This window comes from Nylanderia fulva, unplaced genomic scaffold (genome assembly GCF_048542155.1).
Source record: "Nylanderia fulva isolate GAGA-0341 unplaced genomic scaffold, ASM4854215v1 Scaffold133, whole genome shotgun sequence".
Lineage (NCBI taxonomy): Eukaryota > Metazoa > Arthropoda > Insecta > Hymenoptera > Formicidae > Nylanderia > Nylanderia fulva.
The window spans coordinates 55,730-78,324 of record NW_028189548.1 but is presented as its reverse complement, the minus strand read 5'-3'; the positions used below and the strand labels follow the sequence as shown (position 1 = coordinate 78,324).

The 22,595-nt window shown below is 27.2% G+C and overlaps 2 protein-coding genes across 4 annotated transcripts; both read left to right on the top strand.

Moving 5' to 3' along the window:
• The first annotated feature begins 525 nt into the window (after positions 1-525).
• Positions 526-7,616, top strand: LOC114933302 (patatin-like phospholipase domain-containing protein 2). Of its 2 annotated transcripts, XM_085479908.1 has the most exons (6): positions 527-943; positions 4,247-4,359; positions 4,729-4,848; positions 5,563-5,751; positions 6,410-6,493; positions 6,639-7,616. In XM_085479908.1, exons 1-6 carry the CDS (start codon positions 724-726, stop codon positions 6,834-6,836), a joined length of 924 nt encoding a protein of 307 aa, XP_085336034.1. In that variant the 5' UTR covers positions 527-723; the 3' UTR covers positions 6,837-7,616. The 2 variants fall into 2 exon arrangements, with proteins under 2 accessions (XP_085336035.1, XP_085336034.1); XM_085479909.1 differs by lacking the exon at positions 5,563-5,751 and having other exon boundaries at positions 526-943.
• A 6,874-nt stretch (positions 7,617-14,490) lies between these two features.
• LOC114933303 (patatin-like phospholipase domain-containing protein 2) lies at positions 14,491-21,614 on the top strand. Of its 2 annotated transcripts, XM_085479923.1 has the most exons (6): positions 14,493-15,052; positions 18,719-18,831; positions 19,177-19,296; positions 20,558-20,746; positions 21,250-21,333; positions 21,436-21,611. In XM_085479923.1, the coding sequence occupies exons 1-6, from the start codon at positions 14,797-14,799 to the stop codon at positions 21,541-21,543; spliced, it is 870 nt and encodes a 289-aa protein (XP_085336049.1). In that variant the 5' UTR covers positions 14,493-14,796; the 3' UTR covers positions 21,544-21,611. The 2 variants fall into 2 exon arrangements, with proteins under 2 accessions (XP_085336050.1, XP_085336049.1); XM_085479924.1 differs by lacking the exon at positions 20,558-20,746 and having other exon boundaries at positions 14,491-15,052; positions 21,436-21,614.
• Positions 21,615-22,595: the final 981 nt, after the last annotated feature.

The following is a 22,595-nucleotide window of genomic DNA, read 5'->3' as shown; positions in this document are numbered from 1 at the left end:
AAAATTCGTGTTTATCTTAATTCTTTTTTGAAAAATTTCGCAATATTGCTTCTTTTCTGTTCAAGAGCTATTCTAAAACTTTATAAGAACTTTATAATAATTATTGCTCTTGCAAATTGACAGCAAGTTATCGATCAAATAGCAAACTAATGTCATTAAATGTCAAAATGATGTCATTTTGACTTCTAATGACGCCATTCGGCGTCAAAATGACGTATATGCTTGCTTCTTGAGAAGTATCAAATTGACGTCATTAAATGTCAATAATGTCATTTTGATGTTTAATGACGTCATTAGGCGTTGAACAACGTTATTCGACTTTAAAATGAAGTATATGTTTGCTATTTGGAAAATAGCAAACTGACGTCATTAAATGTCAAAACGATGTCATTTTGACGTCTAATGACGTCATTCGATGTCAACATGGCATATGCTTGCTACCCGTGCTGTAATAGCACGTATATTTTTTACGCGTCAAAATAAGTGTTATTCGTTTTTCAGTGATGTATTACATACGCACATACCTTCTAGAGCGAACCGAAGGTACTCTTATTCTCATACGCGCTTCGAAGAAGGAAGCGCACGAAAGTGACAGCTGATCGTCTTCCTCGCGGATTGGCGCGGATTCGTTTTTAATGGATTTAATTTGTTTCGAATGTGTGACATAGTTTACGATAATTTCATCCTTTACGAATAAAAGAAGGAAAAAAAGGAAAGAAAAAAATGATTCAAAAGCGAAAGGGGCAGCATTATCCATCATTGAGACGAAATAACGAGGCTGACATGATGAATCTGTCGTTCGCCGGTTGCGGTTTTCTCTGCATCTATTATATCGGCGTAGGGATTGTTTTGAAAAAATACGTACCGTATTTGCTGAACAAAATAGTCGGTGCGTCCTCAGGTGCTATGACCGCGTGTTTCATGATTTGCGATGTATCTTTTGGTGAGTTATACGTTATACCTGTTTTTGAGTTTTAGAAATGTTGAAAAAATAAAAACAATATTTTTCGATAAAAATTAGCCGAATTGAATGTATAGAGATTATCATTAAAAATAAAAAAGTCCCAATAGAGTGCAATCTATTACATATGATAAAAGCGGGAAAATCGGGGGTGTTAGTAATTTTTTTACCTCGAAAAATTTCGTGGAATTTTATTAACAGTCGGGGAATTGTGTCAAAAAATGTGTCTTTTTGATAATTTTATTCTTACTCTTAGCATTTGAGAAAGATATGTTTTTGACATATTTGCAGTATTTTTAAGTTTTTATTAAATCTTATTATTTGTAATTTTTTTATATAGTTTCCTTTTAGTATCAAATAGATCGTTTGTAAGTTTAATAGAAAATTGCTCAATTTTTAAATCATATTTAAATAGTACTCTTTAAGACGTTTATAACAAATCATTTTTTGTTTTATATTTTTTTAATTTTATTTTTATGAGCGAAGCAAATATCTCAAAAAATATAGAAGATACGGAAAAATAAGAAATATGATTCTATCGCCAATGATGCTAAAACAAGATGATAATGAATATCGACAGTCTGGCCAATAATGAAGTTCTTTATTCCGACGTGTTACGTTTCGACCCTCAACTTGGGTCCTCTTCAGACTAAATACATAAAATATTAAATATAAATTAAAAACAAAGAGATAATTTAAAACACTAATATTATTCTAATAACACTTCCAACTACGATAATCCATAATAAAAAATAATAATACAAAAAACTAACAATAATAAAAAAAAATCATAAATGTTATTAGAATAATATTAGTGTTTTAAGTTATCTCTTCGTTTTTAATTTATATTTAATATTTTATGTATTTAGTTTGAAGAGGACCCGAGTTGGAGGTCGAAACGTAACACTTCGGAATAAAGAACTTCATTAAGGTCAAATACACGGCACCCTTAATCATATTTAATAACATCCATATAGTTGTAAAACTGGTCAATCACAACCATTCCCCTGAAGAATGGAACGGCTGTGATTGGCCAGTCTTATACTACTGTGCAAACAAAACTTTTTGACATACTAGTACAACACGTATACGGTTTTTAATTTTAAGTACACTTGGTAAGAACCAAAACCCATGGTCGAAATGTTGTGTTGATTATTAAATATTTATTAGCCAGTATTGGTCGTTAAAATTATTTATCCTTTTAAAAAAAAAGAAAATTATTGGCCAGACTGTCGATATTCATTCTTACTTTGTGATACGGGAAAATGTTTGATACAAAATTTTTTTTTGACTTTGAGGGTTTCTGACATAAGATGGTGTCATTGACTTGACTTTGGATAGTCGTTTAAAGATCACATAATCAGATGCAATTTTTTAAATAAAAATCTCTATTTTTTAATGCATATTCTTGCATTTCAAGAGCTTTTCGAAACACTTTAATAAAGTATTCTTTTTCTTTTTTGCAATAATATATAGATAGAAAAGATTAAAAAGCACGTAAAATAAAATAAAAAGATGTTTTAGAAAACTGCATCTACAAATTTTTTTATTTTACCTTTAAAAATTATTTAAACAAAAATACCTAGAAAATAAAAAATTCTTAGAGAATTTTTTTTATAAAATTTGAGTAAACATCCTAGTCTAATTACCGTAAAAAATAATTTTGGTAAGAAGCTTGCATAAATAGAAACATCTTCAACTATTTAATAATATAACATATAACTGCAGCATTTTTTATAAAAATTATTGTATGGTATTTTTTCAAACTCATGTTGCAGTCTTAATAATTTGCATCACTAAGATAATAATAAAACACAGTTTATTTTATATGAGTATACTAAAAATTGTATCCTTTAAAATTATAACTATGCTGACTAAAAACAATTCCATTTTTTCCGTGTGTCTATTATACTTACTTCAATATCGTATCTCTATTCGTCTTTTAAAATACATACTTTTAACGACAAGTTACATTAAAGTTTTTAACGTCTATTTTCAATGAGAAAATTATCGTTTAAAAAATAATTTCTAAACCGTTTATCGCTTATCGGCTCAAACCGATAACATTATTTTCATATATGTTACGTATATAATTATACATATATGTATATATATATATAAATATATATATATATATAATTGCAATTCTTTACCTTGTACTTGACAGAACTCTTTGGATAATCGATGTACGTGCGTAGGAGTGTACGAAGATTAGTTTACAATTTACAATAATCAAAATGCTTGAATTATAATCGACATACAGCCAGGATATCATCCCTATATATTCGAAAATGCGAGTTTTTTGGGTTAATATTTATTTAGTAACAGTCTACGATCGGAACTATACTATAGAACTATAGAACTTGTCGAAAACTATAAAATTGTATTGCTTAAATTTAGAAAAATGAAATAATATGCCAACTTTTAGCCAAGTTAGCATATTATGTCATTTTTCAAATTTAAACCAATGAATTTAGTTAGTAGAAGTTTTCGATGAGTTCTACAACATTTTTTAATTAATTTCAGTCATTAAAGCGATAATTAATTTTTCCAAATTTTAGATCACGATTTATGTATATTATATTATAGATATTGAAACGTGTTTTTTCGAAAATTTTTTTTATTAAACTGAGAATCATTTTATTGATGTATTCCCATATTTTGAAGCCCGATTTTGCATTTTTTAATTAGTTTCAGTCATTAAAAGCAATAATAAATTTTCTTCAAATTTCAAGTTCTCGGATATATATACAGTAACTTAGGTTAGCACACGTGATTTTTATATATTTTTAATTATCAAACTAAGGATCATTTCATAGACGTAATTAAAATTATGTATAGAAATTCGGTGAATTAAAATTATGTACATAATAGAAATTCAATGAATTAAAATTATGTACGTAATAGAAATTTGAGAATCCAAATTATATACATAATAGAAATTCGGGAATTAAAATTATGTACATAATAAAAAATAAAAAATTAAAATTATGTGCATAATAGAAATTCGGCGAATTAAAATTATGTATATAATAAAAATTCGGAAATTAAAAGTTATATACATAATTGAAATTATGTACACTCGCGGAGTAAAAATTTGTTTGGCGTGCGCTTGTGTTATCTAGTTATCCAAAAATGGCACGCGAAAATGTTTAATGTATATTTTCTCGTCTCTGACGTCCAACGTGGCTCCAGCGAGTACCAAGGAGCTGTAAATATTGTGTCATCTCTATAATGTGTCAAATATAAAATAATGATATTTTATTTTCTGTTTTCTCGTTTTAGAAGATAGTATTAACGCTATATTACACATAGCACGTACAGCGCGAAAAAACGTACTAAGATCCTTTAGTCCATATTTTAATATACAACACATGATATTGGAGTTTTTGCAGAAGGTGAGTAGAACAAAAAAATGACAATAAAATATATTTATTATTACAAATAGTTAAATGTTAAATCTCACGGCTGTTTCTCAGCAGAACTTTTTAGTCAAAATTTTGTAAAATAATTTTTTCGGCTATTATTATTAATATATGTATTTTGAAAATTTTGCAATTTCTGAGAAAAAACCATACTCGAAATTTATTAGAAACGTAAAAAGCCGAATATGTACATAAGTATATAAACACTTATATATACATTCTCTCTCAGAATGTTACATATCGATAAAATATATAGTATGTATTTATAAATTAGATTATTGAAATCTCTTTCATTATCACAATGTAATGCAAAATAAATGCAAAATTTTGTTGTCATTCTAGCTTCTTCCGGATGACGCTCACATTCGTGTAAATGGTAAACTACATATTTCTTTGACTAGAGTATATGATATGAAGAATGTCATCATCTCACAATTCGATTCAAGGGAGGACTTAATACAAGTAAACAAATTTAGGCTTATATCATTTATATAAGTCGCGTTGTTATTATATTTATAATCGAAGATCAAAATTGGCATATTAGATATTAATACAAGAAATAAATTACTATAGACGAAATATATATTACTATAGTAACAAGAATAAAACGTCATTCTTTATAATAAGCTACAATTTAATTCGACCAAAAACTGGCTATTTATTTATTGAAAATAACTCGACACACTACGTTTCATTCTTTATTATTGGAGGAAAATTTTATGATTGCAAATTATTTATTGCATATTTATTTTTTTTTAATTTTACATTAATTGTTTTTACATTAATTGTAATAAACTCTTTTCTCTCAAAAAATAAGGCATTTATATCCCTAAATTTTTGCACTATTTTATGTATCAGTATTTTTTTCATAATTTGAGGAAATATATCATATATTAGAATCATTTTACAGCTATTGATTAATTATAAAAAGAAAAGGATATGTAGTTTTCGAGTTATTTTAAAAGTGTTTAATGCTATCTAAAATAATTTTTCATCGAAACATTATTTTACCTAAAACTGGCACGCAAAAATTTTTTGTGTGTGCTTTCTTATTTCTGACATCACAATCCAACATGGCCGCGCGTCGAGGATCCAATATAACAGCCTTAGAAAAACGATTTATATCTAAAATTTTTGTACCATTTTGAATATTAAAATATTACTTTTTTTCTATAGGCTTTACTAGCTACTTCGTTTGTGCCAATATTTTCTGGTTACTTGCCACCAAAATATCGCGACATTAGATACATGGACGGTGCTTTAAGCAACAATCTTTTTCTATTCGATGAAGATACAATTACTATATCTCCATTTTGCGGAGAAAACGATATTTGTCCTAGAGACTTTTCGGCTCACCTTTTTGATGTACGTTTATTATTTGTGTCTTTTGCGGATATAATTGATTTTAAAATTAGCTAGATAAAGATAAGATAAAAATATAGAAATTTATCTTAGATAAAAAGAAGATGATTAAATATATCTATGTGGATAAAAAATAAAATTATATGACGATTTATCTAGATAACTTCCAGATAATATTATTTTAAAGATCACTTATTTTTTATAAACTATGTTATAAAAGAAAAGTAAATTATAAAAGGATATAAAAATATATTCATACTTTTATTTATAAGTTTTTATCGCTTACTATACTTAGTTCTACTATTTAAATATTTTTGTGTCCTATGACTTTAAACCAAATTATCTAAACATTATTCTAGATAATTTAATCAAAATTACACTTTTTATCATCTAAGATGCACACACACACACACACACACACACACACAGCTATAGATAATATATATTTTTATTATCTATATAAAGACAAGATAACTCCAAATTTTATCTAGATGATCTATATAATTTTATTTAGATAACAGCAAACACTGGGCATAGATCTATTTCTTCAAAGAAGATAATAAGATTAATGATGATACGAACAAATTAAATTGCTGATTTAGCTCGGTGACTTTTAATTTATCCCTCGTTTATATTATTAATGCAACTGTATATTTTCCAGATCTTTGTCTCTAATATGAGTGTAGAACTTTCTCAGAAAAATATACATAGACTTATTCAGGCATTCTTGCCACCTAAAATAGAGGTAAAAAGAAAAAACATTAGTTAGACCAATTATTAATATATAATGTAAAAATGTTTGAATTATGTATAACATAAAAATATAGTTTTATATTTTTAAATATAGTTTTTATTTTTAAATATAGTTTTATATTTTTTTTGAATTATAGATTCTCTTGGACATGTGTCAGCAAGGACACGACGATGCACTGCAGTTTCTGCATTGTAGAAATTTATTAAAATTGAATCGTATTCACATACACAACAAATACGAGTTTATTCTTCTAATCGATTATGGAATAAATACGACGCAAAATAATAATGATAAGATACTGAAAAGATATAAAAGTATTAGTTTTGTGAAATAATTTTTTAAAAATATTTTAGGAAAAAATTTTAATATAAAATAAATTTTAATTAAAACATAATATTTTGCACATAATATTTTGAATAATAATTAAATGAAATATAATACTGATATGTGTCGATGTCGCTCTTATCAAACGATTACGATAATGAATTAATTTATTTTTAATTGCGAAAATGAAAGGAGGAAAATAGATTTAAAAAAACTTGGAATATTTGTTCCATTTTTAATATAAAACGAAGCATATTGTATGTATAAGTTATATGTCTAATAATTAAAACTTTCCTAAATTAAGAAAAATTAACAGAAAGTTATCTAGTTGTAATAAATTTGTCGCGCTTTTCTTTTTTTCAATAGCAGATTTTCAATAGCGCCTCCCAAAGACGTACCGATCTCAAATGTTCGAAACCCCCTAGTCCAGTCCAGGGCCCTCTAATCTATCAATTTTACATGATTTTAAATGGAAAACGATGACATAAGATTTTGATCGTGGGTTCGCGTACTATATTATTTATTTTACAACTGTCAAATTGTTAATTTTTGCGATGACAGTTGCTTGATGCCATGAATATGACCATAATTTTAATTCGCCGAATTTCTATTATGTACGTAATTTTAATATGTCGAATTTCTCTTATGTACATAATTTTAATTCGTCAAATGTCTATTGTATTGTTTGAGAACTATTTTGCATCTCTTTATATATATGTACACTGGTCAAAAAAATTATCGCAATACGCAATTAATATCAAAATTTCGCGTAAATTCAAATAAGCATATCTCCGCGAAAAATTATTGTATTTGAAATTTTTTTGTTTTAAAGAATAAAGTCTCTACTTTAAGAAACTTTCTTTCGATTTTGATTTCATCCTCTCCTTCTCTCTTCACCCCTTTAAAAAGTAAGGTGTTTTTTTTTCAAAAAATTGCAAAATTTAACGAACTCTACGGAGTGAAATAAACTTTTTTCGCAATTCTTATCCAAATTTTCATAAAATATGGACTTTTTCCTACAAATTAAAAAAAAGCAAAGTTTGTACGATTTTTTTTTTGGCAGAGTTACGGCATATCAAAGTTATCTATGCATTTTTTTTGCAATTATCACCAGCATTAGCGATACTCCACGCGCACCAACGATGATTGCGCAACAAATTGCTAATGAAGATCTCCCTCACAGAATCAGTGATTAAACAATTAAAAGACATTTACGCAAGTAGATCGCAAGTTCGACATTTTCCTCTTCTAATGTATGAAAAAATGTATGATCTATACATTTGGAGAGAAAAATGTTGAACTCTCGATTTTAAACCACGTTCACGTAAACGTCTTCTAATTGTTTGATCACTGATTTTGTGAGGGAGATCTTCATTAGCAATTTGTCGCGCAATCATCGTTGGTGCGCGTCGGGTATCGCTAATGCTGGTGATAATTGCACAAAAATGCATAGATAACTTTGATATACCGTAACTCTGCCAACAAAAATCGTACAAACTTTGCTTTTTTTTAATTTGTAGGAAAAAGTCCATATTTTACGAAAATTTTGATAAGATTTGCGAAAAAAATTTATTTCACTCCGTAGAGTTCGTCAAATTTTGCAATTTTTTGAAAAAAAACACACCTTACTTTTTAAAGGGATGGAGAGAGAGAAAGAGGATGAAATCAAAATCGAACGAAAGTTTCTTAAGTAGAGACTTTACCCTTTAAAACAAAAAAAAATTTTCAAATACGAACATTTTTCGCGGAGATACGCTTATTTGAATTTACGCGAAATTTTGATATTAATTGCGTGTTGCGATAATTTTTTTGACCAGTGTATATGTGTGTATATATATATATATATATTTCTTATATATATGTATATATATATATATATATATATATGTATATATATATATATATATATATATTTCTCATTTCCTTTAGTTTAATCGAATATAATTACGTGCGCAAAGCGAAGTTATATTATTCTTTGATAAAACCTTAAAAATTGCAATGCATGTATAAAATTATTATTGCGCACATGTATAAAATTATAATTGCGCGAACCAAAGTTATATTATTCTTTGATAAAACTTTAAAAATTGCATTTATGTATAAAATTATTATTGCAATGCATGCATAGAAATATATTTATTAATTACGTGATTCATTAGAATTCAATATATACATTTTTTAACAGAAAACAAAGAATATAATTTTCTACAAGAATCTTTTGATCAAAATATCTGCGCTTCCATTCGCGTGTCTATGCGCGTCCGCTACGCTGCACAGCTCGCGCGAAACTGATTCTCGTGCGGGGTTAGTTCGAACTAACATTAATTTTCGATATTATGTGGAATTTTTGTATAAATTTGTATTTTTTAATAATTACTGTAATATAATACTGAGGAAAACCGCGTGCGGTTGAAACGTTTATTTTATAATGATTGTAATTTTCGCTTAAGTTTGAGTATAGAATTTGTAGCTTTCATATAATGTTTTATGTTTAGTTTATACATGGAATAAATTTTATTTGACAGAACAACTCTAATAATTGCTCGATAAGTTGGCCTTTTTATCTATTACTAGTTGTAGGAAATAATAGTTTATTTATTATTAATTAAAATAGATTGAGCGCATAGTTAGCAGACAATAATTTGAAAAAACATTTCTTTTTTTTAATTAATGTAAAATTATTTGGGAAACATGTCTGTAATAGCTTTAACGTTTGGAAAATAATTATCACTTGGAAATCAAGTTTAAAGTACGCTTAGTGGACATCGATTGGACAAATTTTATATTTTTTTGCGCCTTCTGATTTAGCTTGAATTTTTAATTTATCGCTATTATATTATTAATACATCTATACTTTGCAGCTCAATGTCTTTAATATGAGTTTTCGAACTTTCTCAGAAAAATATACATAGACTTATTCAAGCATTCTTTCCGCCTAAAACAGAGGTAAACAAAATTTGTGTTATACTTTTTATTAATTCGATGTAAAAATGTCTGAATTATATACAACACAAAAATAGTTTTACATTTTATTTTAAATACAGATTCTCTCGAAAATTTGTTGGCAAGGACGCGATGATGCACTGAAGTTTCTGCAACGTAGAAATTTATTAATATGAATTACAGCATTCACACATCTATATATATAAGCACCGTCCGTCTGTCTGTCTGTCTGTACCCGAACTACTTCCGCATTTGTGGACCGATTGTCTCGAAATTGGTACCAAAATGTTGCAAATTTTTCGGGGGTGGCTGCTGTGGGTTTTTTTTTTAATTTTTTTATTTTTATTTTTTTTCCTCAGAGGAGGGTATGTTTTTGCAAAAAAAATTTTTTTTGCAATATTTCTGAACACATGGTATCAAAATGTTGCAAAATTTTTGGAGATAGCGACGATGCGGTTTTTTTAAGTGTTACACTTCCACCCACTCACCCACCCACGCATTTACCCACATGCATACGCATTTATAGACCAATTTTCACGAAATTAGTACCAAAATGTTGCAAATTTTTCTGAGGAAACTGCTGTGTGGGTTTTTTAAGTTTACGCCTTCACCCACGCACCCACCAGCGCAATCGCATATTTATGAACCGATTTTTTTTAAATCGGTACCAAATTGTTGCAAATTTTTTGGAGATGGCGACGATGCGGTTTTTTCAAGTGTTACACCTCCACCCACGCACCCACCCACGCGCATGCGCATTTATGGACCAATTTTCACGAAATTGGTACAAAAATGTTGCAAATTTTTCTGAGAAAGCTGCTGTGTGGGTTTTTTAAGTTTACGCTCCCACCCACGCATCCACCCACGCAATCGCATATTTATGAACGGATTTTTGTAAAAATTGGTACCAAAATGTTGCAAATTTTTTGGAGATGGCGACGATGTGGTTTTTTCAAGTGTTACACCTCCACCCACGCATTCACCCACACGCATGCGCATTTATGGACCAATTTTCACGAAATTGGTACAAAAATGTTGCAAATTTTTCTGAGAAAGCTGCTGTGTGGTTCTTTTAAGTTTTATCCCACCCATGCATCCACCCACGCATTCAAACATTTATTCACAGACTTTTTCGAAATTTGTACTCAAATTTTGTCCGGGATGGCTACTATATGATTTTAACAAATTTTTATCACTTTATTTATCCACCCACGCACCCACCCAGAAAAAATTTAAACATTTATTTTGATATAAATTTCGTGAAAATCGGACAACAAATGTGGAAGTAGTTCGCGGTAATACAAAAAAAGAATTAATTTTTTGTGTTAAAACGGATTTAATATAGGCTATATGAGGACCGCGCGAAGCGCGGTCCGAAAAGCTAGTCTTTATATATAAGCACCGTCTGTCTGTATGTATGTACGCGAACTACTTCCGCATTTATGGACCGATTTTCATGAAATTGGTACTAAAATGTTGCAAATTTTTCGGAGGTGGCTGCTGTGGGGTTTTTTTTTTTAATTTTTTACGAAATTATTTAATTTTTGATGAAATTCTTTGTCTAATGGAAGGAGAAGAAAAGGAGTATCTCTCTATTGACTGTATTGTAAGTGATGATCCACAGGAGCAATTAAATTTTCCAACTGAGTTTCTAAACTCACTGACACCTTCTGGAATGCCAGTTCATCGGCTTAAAATAAAAGTTGGTGCTACAATAATCTTATTAAGAAATTTAAATACTAAAAAAGGACTTTGTAATGGTACAAGATTTATTGTAACTAATTTGAAAAATAATATAATTTATGTAGAAGTTATAACAGGTCCTGCTCGAGGACAAATTGTCATGATTCCGAGGATAAATTTAATTACAAATGATTTGGAACTGCCATTTAAGTTTAAACGAAGACAGTTTCCTATTCGAGTGTCATTTGCTATGACAATAAATAAATCACAAGGACAAAGTTTAGAAAAAATTGGAATTTATTTGCCACATCCTGTATTTGCTCATGGTCAACTTTATGTGGCATTTTCTAGAGCAACAAAAAGAGAAAGTGTAAAATTAAAATTGATGAATGTAGCAATCAAGGACATTTAATTGAAGAAAGTGAAAAATGTTTTACAAAAAATGTAATATACAGGGAAATTTTGTAAATTGAAGAATTATGATATTGTATGAGAGCTAATAATAGCGTGTTAGCGGTGGGTACATTAGAAATAAAAAAAAATTGAGTAAAATGTAAAAAAGGATATAATAATTAAGTAATAAAAAAAATATTTAAAGTATATATTAACCAAAATAAATGTTTAAATTTTTTTGTGGATGACTACTATGTTATCTATTTCTTTCTCCCAGATATTTTATACACAACATTTTGACAGACAACAAATGTGGAAGTAGTTCGCGGTAATACAAAAAAAGAATTAATTTGTTGTGTTAAAACGGATTTAATATAGGCTATATGAGGACCGCGCGAAGCGCGGTCCGAAAAGCTAGTTCACAATATACAGTGTTCCATTTTAATGTCCTACTCCAAATAACCTTTTTATTTTTGTAGAAGAAAATGTTTCAGACAAAAATTGTATGGTTTCGAAAGGAACATAAGATGGTGCTATTATAGTTTGACCTTGAATAATTGCTGGAAGGTCACGTGAAAGTCACGATCTTGTCTTATAGCTTAAAAAGTTTTTAACGTAAAAGTACTTAATTATAGGGTTTTGAAAAATTCTTGATGTAAACTAGAAGAATATGTAATACAAAAAGATAGTTTTATTTAAGAAATTAAAGGTGACCTTTACGTGACCTTCAAGCAACTATTCAAGGTCAAACTAATGGCACCATCTTATGTCCTCCTTGAAATTGTACAACTTTTGTCTGAACCATTTTCTTCTATAATTAAAAATAAATAATAATAATAATAATGTAAAAAAATAATGTAAAAATAAAAAATTTGGGGTGGGACATTAAACTAGGACACCCTTCTGTATACGAGAATATGTAGCAAGCGATTGCGAAATATATATGGCGCGAAATAATAATGATAAGATATTGAAGACAAATTAGTTTCGTAAAATAGTTTATTTTTTGAAAAAAAATTTAGAAAAAGAAAAAATTTTTAAATTAAATAAATTTTAATTAAAATAAAATTTTCTGCATGTATAATTAAATAAAATATAATATTGATAGTATGTGTCGATGTCGCACTCTTATCAAACAATATCGTGCTCTCTTTATTTCTTATCGATAAGATAAATTAAGGATACGATAATCAATTTATTCTTCAATTGCGAATATGAAAAGAGGAAAATAAATCAAAAAAACGTGGACTATTTGTTATATTTTTAATAATCAAAATAAAGCGTATATATAAGTCATATATACAATAATTGAAACCTTCCTAAAGTAATGTTTAAAGCGGGACTGACAAAAACAATTTTATTGTACATTGGCGTAAGAATATTACAATATTAATCTAGTAAAATATCTTATATGTATATTCTATCTATTGGTGAAAGCACAAATCGTTCACGAGTAAAATCTTTTTTTCTAAATAACAAAAAGTAGACATAATTCAAGATAGAAACACAATTCATCGTATATTTTTACACGTAAATATTTATAATCTTAATTTCGATCTTATAATATGTCTATACATTTTTATAAATAGGAACGATATATTAAATTCGCAATTGCTTCATTATTTTTATTATATTAATGTTATTAATATTTATAAATATTGTTTTTATTAATATGTATAACGTAAAAAACTTGCAACTTTATAGACATTCAATTAGTTTTTTAATATATTTTTAAATTTTTAGTGCACTTTAGAAGTGGAATGTCCTTTTAGAAAAACAATTTTTTTATACAGAAATTTTCCCATTTTTCTCTACAAAATTTTATTAGTTCAAAATTGGCGCATAAGATATCTTAAGATATCTTTAAGATGTCATATCATAAGACTTCTTAAAGCTGTCTTAAAGATTTCTTAATAATCTGTCTTCTTGATATCTGTCGTGTCTTTGTGTACTTCGACGGGAGAGTATGGTGGTAGTATGTAGGTGGTATAATTACTCCGCTCCTTCTTATATTGAGCAACTACTTTACTTAATTGATAACTATATTTCACAAGTATTGGATTCTATTCTTTCCGAAACGTGTGTATTACATTATAACTGATAGCCGAGAGAGTTCGGCCACACGCGCTCCAAACTCTTAACTCGCTCGTTTGACCCTACTCGCTACCCGCGCCATGCACTATCACATTCGCGCTTGCTATTTAATCACATATGTAACAATATCTTATGCATCAATTTTGGACTTGGTGTGTTGTCTGGGATGTTACTGATAAATAATTAATTTATTTAGTTTACAAGAAAAATGTATTTATAAGGTAATTAAAACCATTTAAATGGAAATATAAAATAATTTTTGAAAAAAATGTATTTTAACTGCAAAATACAAAATAGGCATTTTACATTTTGTATTTCCATTTTAAAAGGATCTATTAGAAATAATGCACAAAGTATATTAAAACGGAAAAATTTAATTGACAGAAGCACAATCTTATATTTACTACATGTGAGCGAAATGGTATTACGATATTGAGATGTGAAGTTTGCGTTTATCTTAATTTTTTTTATCATTTCACAATATTACTCCCACTCTGTTCAAGAGTCAAGTCCTAAGAGTTCATCGCAGAACATTATTGCGAATGACTGTTGCTCTCGCACGTTGACAGCACATGATCGACTGTTGTAGCGCGTCTCTTTGCACGTGTCAAATGTGTCATTCGCATTCAAGTGATGCATTGCAAACGCATATACCTCCTAACTGGTTCTCAGGGAAGAGATAGAGAGCACTCTTCGGGAAGATGCAGTTCTCGTACGCGCTTCAAAGGAGGAAGTGACAGGTGACAACTGACAGGTGACAGCTGATCGTCTTCCCGCGCGGATTTGTTCCTAGTGAATTTTATTTGTTTCAAATGTGCGACACATAATTTGCGATTATTTCGTTTTTTACGAATAAGATGCTTCGCGAAAAGGAAAGGAAAAAAAATAGACGACTACGAAAGCGAAAGGGACAGCATTATCTGTTATGGAGACAAATTAACGGCAAGGACGAAAGGTTGAATTTTTCGTTCGCCGGTGGCGGTTTCATGGGCATCTATCATGTCGGGGTGGCGATGTGTTTCAAAAAATACGTGCCGCATTTACTGAACAAAATGGGCGGTGCGTCCGCAGGTGCTATGGCTGCTTGTTGCTTGCTCTGTGATGCATCCCTCGGTGAGTTACACTTGTTTTGGATGGTTTTAGAACCGTTGAAAAAATAAAAATATTTTTCGATAAAAATTAGCTGAATTAAATGTATAGAAACTAACATTAAAAATTGAAACGTCTCAACAGGATGCAGCCCACTCCGTATGAAAAAAGCGGGAAAATCAGGCGTATCAGGGATCTTTTTTACCTTGAACAATTTTATGGAATTTTATTGACATTCTGTGAATTTTTTTCAAACTTGTGTCTAATTTTAGTCTTACTCTTAACATTTGAGAGAGATATATGTCTGAGATATGTATCTCTTTGCAGTATTTAAGTTTTGATTAAAATCTCTTGTTATTTTTTTATTGGCGATCTTCTTACAGTATCATGATCTTGTGTAATTTTTATTGAAAATTATTCAATTTTTAAATAATATTTATATAAAAATACTTAAGACGTTTATAATAAATTATTTTTTATTTTTTTTTACTTTATTTTTTTATTTTATTTTTCCATATATATTTAGCATTTATATGCAGTAATGCTTTGCACTGTATTGTTATCGTCCAATTTAATTTTACGATTAAATCGATATTAAATGCTAAAAGTTATTATTAAAAATTACAAAGTTATAACAAGATGCAGTCCGCTCCATATAAAAAAAACGGGAAAATCGAAAGTGTCAGGGATTTTTTTTACTACCTTAATAAATTTTATGGAATTTTTTGGCACTCTGGGAATTTTTTTCAAAATTATGTTTAATTTTATTCTTACTCTCATTTAGCATTTAAGAGAGATATGTATGTACATTGTTTGAAATATGTATATTTTTACAGTATTTAAGTTTTTATTAAAATCTTATGTTATTTTTTCATAGGCAATCTTTGTTTTAGTATCAAGGTGTTGTAAACATAGAAAATTGTTCAATTTTTTAATATTAAGTAAATAAATTAGTATTTTTTAAGATTTGTAATACATTATAATAAAATTATTTTTTGTTTTATATTTTTATTTTATATTTTTGCACATAACTTTAGCATTTAGATACATTGCACTTTATTGTTATTGGCCAAATTAATTTTATGATTAATAAATTGATATTAAATGCTGGAAAAGTATTTCTATTCTTGGTAATTTTTGCAATTGTATACAAATAGAAGAAATTGAAAAAAAGTGTGTACAATAAAAAAACTATATATTTTAAAAAGCTGCATCAATAAATTTTCTTACTTTACCTGAAATTATTTAAACGAAAATACCTGGAAAACCAAAGAATTCTCAAGGAATTTTTTTACAAGATTTGTGTAAATATCCTAGTATAGTTAATAATTATCATAAAAAAGAATTTTAAATAAGATTGAATAAATAAAGCCATCAATTGTTTAATAATATAATTGTAACATCATTTTTTTATTAAAATTATTGAATTGTATTTTTTCAAACTTATGATATAATTTTTGATTTTCCAAATTATTTGCATCACTAAAATAATAATAAAACTGAGTTTATTTTGTATGAGTTATATATAAAAATTGTCTTTTTACTGTATTAACCAATCTGCTTTAAGTTATAAATATTAAATTTATATAGCAAACTATAACTTTGCCGTCTCAGCAATTTCACTTTTTCCGTGTTTATTAAACTTAATTACTTCGATATCATATCGCTTTTCTTTTTTATAATACATTTTTAGCAACGAGTTACATTAAGGTCTTTGACTGAGGACTGAGGTTTATCTTTAATGGGAAAATTATCGTTTTAAAAATTTCTAAGTTGTCTATCAACACACTTTTATTATTGGTTTTCATCAATAACATTATTTTCATATATGTTATATAACGTCATACATGTAATACATGATTATATATTTTTACATTATTATGTTTAAAATAAAGAAAAAAATACTATTTTTATATTATTTTTCGATATACTGCAATATTGCAAGAGTTTGGATTTAAATTTGCATATATTCTTATTTTTGTAATAAAAATAAAATATAAATTTCCAATTATTAATGACAGTCACTAGTATTTAAATAGGAATTGTGGAAATAATCGACCAAACTAGCAAATAATAATCGTTTATTAAATTTCACGACGTTTCGACCATATGGTTGTGGTCCTTATTTTTAAGTGAGAAAGTAAATTTATTAATAATTAACTCATCATACAGCAATAATCAATAGCAATTTTTAGTGAGAAATATACAAAGTCAAAATTAAAATTAAATTGAAAATGTGAGACAGCCACAACATATTCCAACAAGATTCTAGATTTCTAAAATCTGAAGATCCTTTGTTGGGATATGTTGTGGCTGTCTCACATTTTCAATTTAATTTTAATTTTGACTTGTTATGTAAAATGGACACATTTGACCAGTCAAAATCATGGTTAAATAACGTTCTGTGTTTGCTGATAACCAAATGAAAAGTATCATGTTTTTTAATATTCGAGTTATGCTTCTTAATTCGTGTTTCCAAATGACGTTTGGTTTGCCCAATATAACAGGAATCACAATTATTACAAGAAATCTTATATACTACATTTGTTCTTTTACTGATAGAAAGTTTGTTTTTTTCTTTTTTAATTAATTTGTCTAATTTATTATTAACATTTTCACCTTAGCCAGTGTCGGTCAATCAATTTCTTTTTATCTTTATTTCAAAATTTCAACTGGCAATTGGATCACTTTTTTGTAAATTTATTTGTTAAAAGACATTCTGTTGCAGAATATATGTAGCTCAAAAATAGAAATAATTTTATGACATTTTTAATTTTATTAATTTCCGTTTTTGCCAGCCTTATATAATTCTCACGACGAAAATAAAATAAAATACGAGAAATACGTCACATAGCGGTAAATGAAAGATGAACTAACAATTTAGTTAAAAAATATTTACAAAATAATTACTATAAATATTTATCTTTACATATCATAAATATTATATGAAATATTTACTATGTTTTAATAATATGTTAGATAAAGGTTTTTATAAAACATTTTCAAAATATATTTATATAATATTTGAAAAAAATATATATTCATAAATATTTATGAATCTTTATTATATAAATATTGTGTGCTGTCTAGGTAAAAATATGTATAAATACGTATTCCGTTCGTATATCAAATTTCCTAATAAGATCAGCTGATTTATCGTTGAAATTATAAAATATATTACACGTTTTTCACTTTTTTTTTTTATCATTTCATCTTTTCTTCGATCATTTTAAGAGCTTATCAAGAATGTAGAACGAGATGTAGATCAAAACGCATGAAGTTTTTTTGTTCGAATTAACTAAAGATTTTAAAATAAATATATTTTTTCTTATTAGCCCATTTGCTACCTGAATTTTGTAATTAAAAAATTTCTACTATGTAAAATTTTTTTATGTATTATCAAAAACTGAGAATTGTGCTTATACAATAAATAAACGATTTTCAGAGATATATGTAAAATAAATTATTTAATTAATTATATCTTAATTTGGTGTCATTTTTTTAATAACTAATGTAAAAGTATGAATAAAATTTTGTATACTTCGTTGTTGTAATTTTATTAAAATTTCAATTACTTCATCAATATGAGAACTTAAAATTTAATAAATCACATATATAAAGCTTCGGATTCATTTCTATCCCTTTTTCGTAATTTTAATAAAATATAATTTATAATTTTTTTATTTTTAGAGGACACTATGAACGGTATATTAAACTTAGCGCGTGTAGCACGACAATATGCATTCGGACCATTCAGTCCATATTTTAATATGCACCACATGCTGTTGGTGAATCTGCAGAAGGTAAGTAAAACTAAAAAAAATGACAATAAAATATCTATTATTACAAATAGTTAAATCTCACGGCTGTTTCTCTGCGGAACTTTCTAGTCAAAATTTGGTAAAATAATTTTTTCGGCTATTATTATTAATACATGCATTTTGAAAATTTTGCAATTTTTGATATAAAAAACAATATTCGTTTCTAATAAATTGAGAAGTAAAAATTAAAAAAACAAGAAAAAATGAATATATAAAGCTCATCCAGATTTTCTCTCAAAATATTATATATATCGATAAAATGTGTATTTTTAAATTAGATTATTGAAATCTCTTTGATTATCATAATGCAAAATATTGTCATTCTAGCTTCTACCGGATGACGCTCACATTCGTGTAAATGATAAACTGCACATCTCTTTGACTAGAGTATATGATAGGAAGAATGTCATCATCTCGGAATTCCATTCAAAGGACGACTTAATACAAGTAAGAAAATTTATCTTTGCATCATCTATATAAAAGTTGCGATATTATTATCTCTATAATCTAACAATAAGATCAAAATTGGCATATTAGATTAATTCAAAAAATAAACTCAGAAATAAATATTTTTATCGGCTCTCAATATAAATAATATAAGTATGCTGTCTTCTAAGCTGGGCAATAGAGCCAAGGAAACGAAACGAAAAATTAATTAAACGGAACTGTATCTCAATTTGAGATCCCAAAGTTCCACATATAAATTAATTTCGAAACTTACATATGGAGAAATAAGCGAGAAAAATATAGGTCCGAAAAGTCGCTGAAGCGGGAATCGAACCCGCGTCTTTCACTTTCCGGGCGACTGCTCTTACCAACTAAGCTATTCAGACTCTTTCGATCCTATATTTTTCATTTGCCTTTTTAGTAGATGTTAGTAAATACCGCCGTGATTAGCCCAAGGCGTGAATAAACTCAGAAATAAATATTTTTATCGGCTCTCAATATAAATAATATAAGTATGCTGTCTTCTAAGCTGGGCAATAGAGCCAAGGAAACGAATCAAAAAATAAACTTATCATTTTTGTCTAAATTAAAACTTTAAATATAACTATATATAATAACTAGAGTGAAAAGTAATTCTTTATTATTCCAGAAAGTTTACGGTTGCAATTTTTTTTCTTTTTATAAATTCTAACAATTTTTTCTTTTATCAGTATTTTTATTTTTCATTATATGAAAATTTTATATAATTTACAAATCGATTTTTTTTTAATATATGTATAAATTATTGTAAGAATCTTTTTCTCTTACATCCAAAATTTTTGTATCATTTTATATACAGTGTCCCCTAGGAAAATGCGCTAAAACTAATCAGCTGTCATTTTTTAATGCATGCAGTTATTGAGAAAACAAAAATGAAAAGAGGAAAGTCTGCAATTTTTAATGAATATAAATAAAATGTTTCTATACCAGATTATTTTTATTAATAAAAAGTAATAAAAAATGCTAATAAAATCATATATAAATTAATGATAAATATTTTTAACAATGCCAGATTTATCACTTTTTCGTTACTTTTAAAATAAATTAGTATATACAAACATTTTATTTATATTAATTAAAAACTGTAGATTTTCCTCTTTTCAACATTTTTGTTTGAAAAATTTTTATTTTCTCAATAACTGCAGGCATTAAAAAATGACAGCTGATTATAGTTTCGGCATTTTCCTATAGAACAGACTGTATTAAAATATTTTTTATGCAGGCTCTACTAGCTGCTTCGTTTGTGCCAGTGTTTTCTGGTTTCATGGCACCACAATTTCACGGCATCAGGTACATGGACGGTGGTTTTAGTGACAATCTTCCAATGTTCGATGAAGATACAATTACTGTATCTCCATTTTGCGGAGAGAGTGATATTTGCCCTAGAGATTCCTCGCTTCACCCTGTTTGTGTACGTTTATTACTCGTGTCTTTCGCAGATATAATGGCTATTTTTTCACTAAAGAAGTTATAAAACTCCTGGATTCTCGTCACGGCTATGTTAGATTGTGACGTCAGAGGCAAGAAAATACACGCTGCAAATTTCTTAGATGCCATTTTTAAATTAAAAAAAAGATATTTCGATGAGAAAATACTATTTCAGATAAAGCCATCTGAAGTAATGTTTCATTGAAATATCTTTAATTATAAAAATACCATGCAAGGAATTTTTAACGTGTGCTTTCTCGCCTCTGATGTCACAATTCCACTCGGTGATTTTTAATTTATCATTCGTCTATTATTAATTTAATTTTGATTAATATTATTATTAATTTTTATTAATATTATTATTAATTTTTATTAATATTATTAATATTAATTTTTATTAATAGTATTAATATTAATTTTTATTAATATTAATATTAATTTTTATTAATGTTATTATTATTATTAATGCATTTGTATATTTTGCAGGTTAATGTCACTAATATGAGCGTAGAACTTTCTAAGAAAAATATGCGTAGAATTATTCAGATATTCTTGCCGCCTAAACCAGAGGTAAGAGAAAAAAATGTAATTATACCGTTTATTAAAACGATGTAAAAATGTCTGAATTATGTACAACAGAAATATAGTTTTACATTCTTTTTTAAATTGTAGATTCTCTCGAATGTATGTTGGCAAGGACGCGATGATGCACTGAAATTTCTGCATCGTACAAATTTATTAAAAGGAGTTGATATACTTAGAAATTCAAAATATACATAGTTATAACTGTTATAAGATATTGGAGACACATAAAAAAAGTAAAATAATATTATAATAATATAATTATATTATTAATATAATATTATATATTATAATATATTATATATATATATATATATATATATATATATATATATTTATTAATTTCTATTATTTTAGTTATATCATTATTATTATTATTATTATTATATTATTATAATATTATAATATAATTTTAATATTATAAACAATATAAAACTATGAAGTCACCAGATGATAATTAATAAATAGTAATAATTCAATCGACCAACTCTGTCAAATAAGTAATTTTATTAAATATTCACAACGTTTCGGCCGTGGGTTTCGGCCCTTATCAAGTGCTAAATCACAACTTTTTTAAAAGACAAAAATTCGATCTTAGAATATGACATGATATTATTATATCATGTCATATTCTAAGATCGAATTTTTGTCTTTTAAAAAAGTTGTGATTTAGCACTTGATAAGGGCCGATACGTTGTGAATATTCAATAAAATTACTTATTTGCCAGAGTTGGTCGATTGAATTATTACTATTTTTTTAATATTATAAGTAAAATAATATTTGATGTTTTTTTAGAAAAATTTTAGAAAAAGAAAAAATATAGAAACTGAAATACATTTCAATACATTAAACAAAATTTTTTGCATAAATAATTAAATAAAATATATAATACTGGTATGTCAATGTCGTTCTTATTAAACAATGTCAAGCTTTCTTTTTGTTCGCGATAGATAAATTAAGGACACTATCAATTAATTTAAAGCACTTTCAATTGCGAATATGAAAGAGAGGAAAATAGAGATGAAGAAAAAACTTGGGATATTTGTTACATTTTTAATATAAAACGAATCGTATCGTATGTATAAGTCATATGTACAATAATTGAAACCTTCCTAAAGTAACGTTTAAGGCGAGATTTGACAGAACCAATTTTATTGCACATTGGCGTAATAGCATTACGATACTGATTTGGTAAAATATCTTAATATATTCTCTCTATTGGCAAACGGACAAATCGTTCGCGAGTAAA

Excerpts from the sequence above, each read along its gene's own strand:
- LOC114933302 (XM_085479908.1), top strand. The coding sequence starts at position 724 with ATGATTCAAAAGCGAAAGGGGCAGCATTATCCATCATTGAGACGAAAT. Across the intron at positions 944-4,246 it reads GATTTGCGATGTATCTTTTG|AAGATAGTATTAACGCTATA; the intron begins GTGAGTTATACG and ends TTCTCGTTTTAG. Across the intron at positions 5,752-6,409 it reads TTTCGGCTCACCTTTTTGAT|ATCTTTGTCTCTAATATGAG; the intron begins GTACGTTTATTA and ends TATATTTTCCAG.
- LOC114933303 (XM_085479923.1), top strand. The coding sequence starts at position 14,797 with ATGCTTCGCGAAAAGGAAAGGAAAAAAAATAGACGACTACGAAAGCGA. Across the intron at positions 19,297-20,557 it reads CAAAGGACGACTTAATACAA|GCTCTACTAGCTGCTTCGTT; the intron begins GTAAGAAAATTT and ends TTTTTTATGCAG. Across the intron at positions 21,334-21,435 it reads TCTTGCCGCCTAAACCAGAG|ATTCTCTCGAATGTATGTTG; the intron begins GTAAGAGAAAAA and ends TTTAAATTGTAG.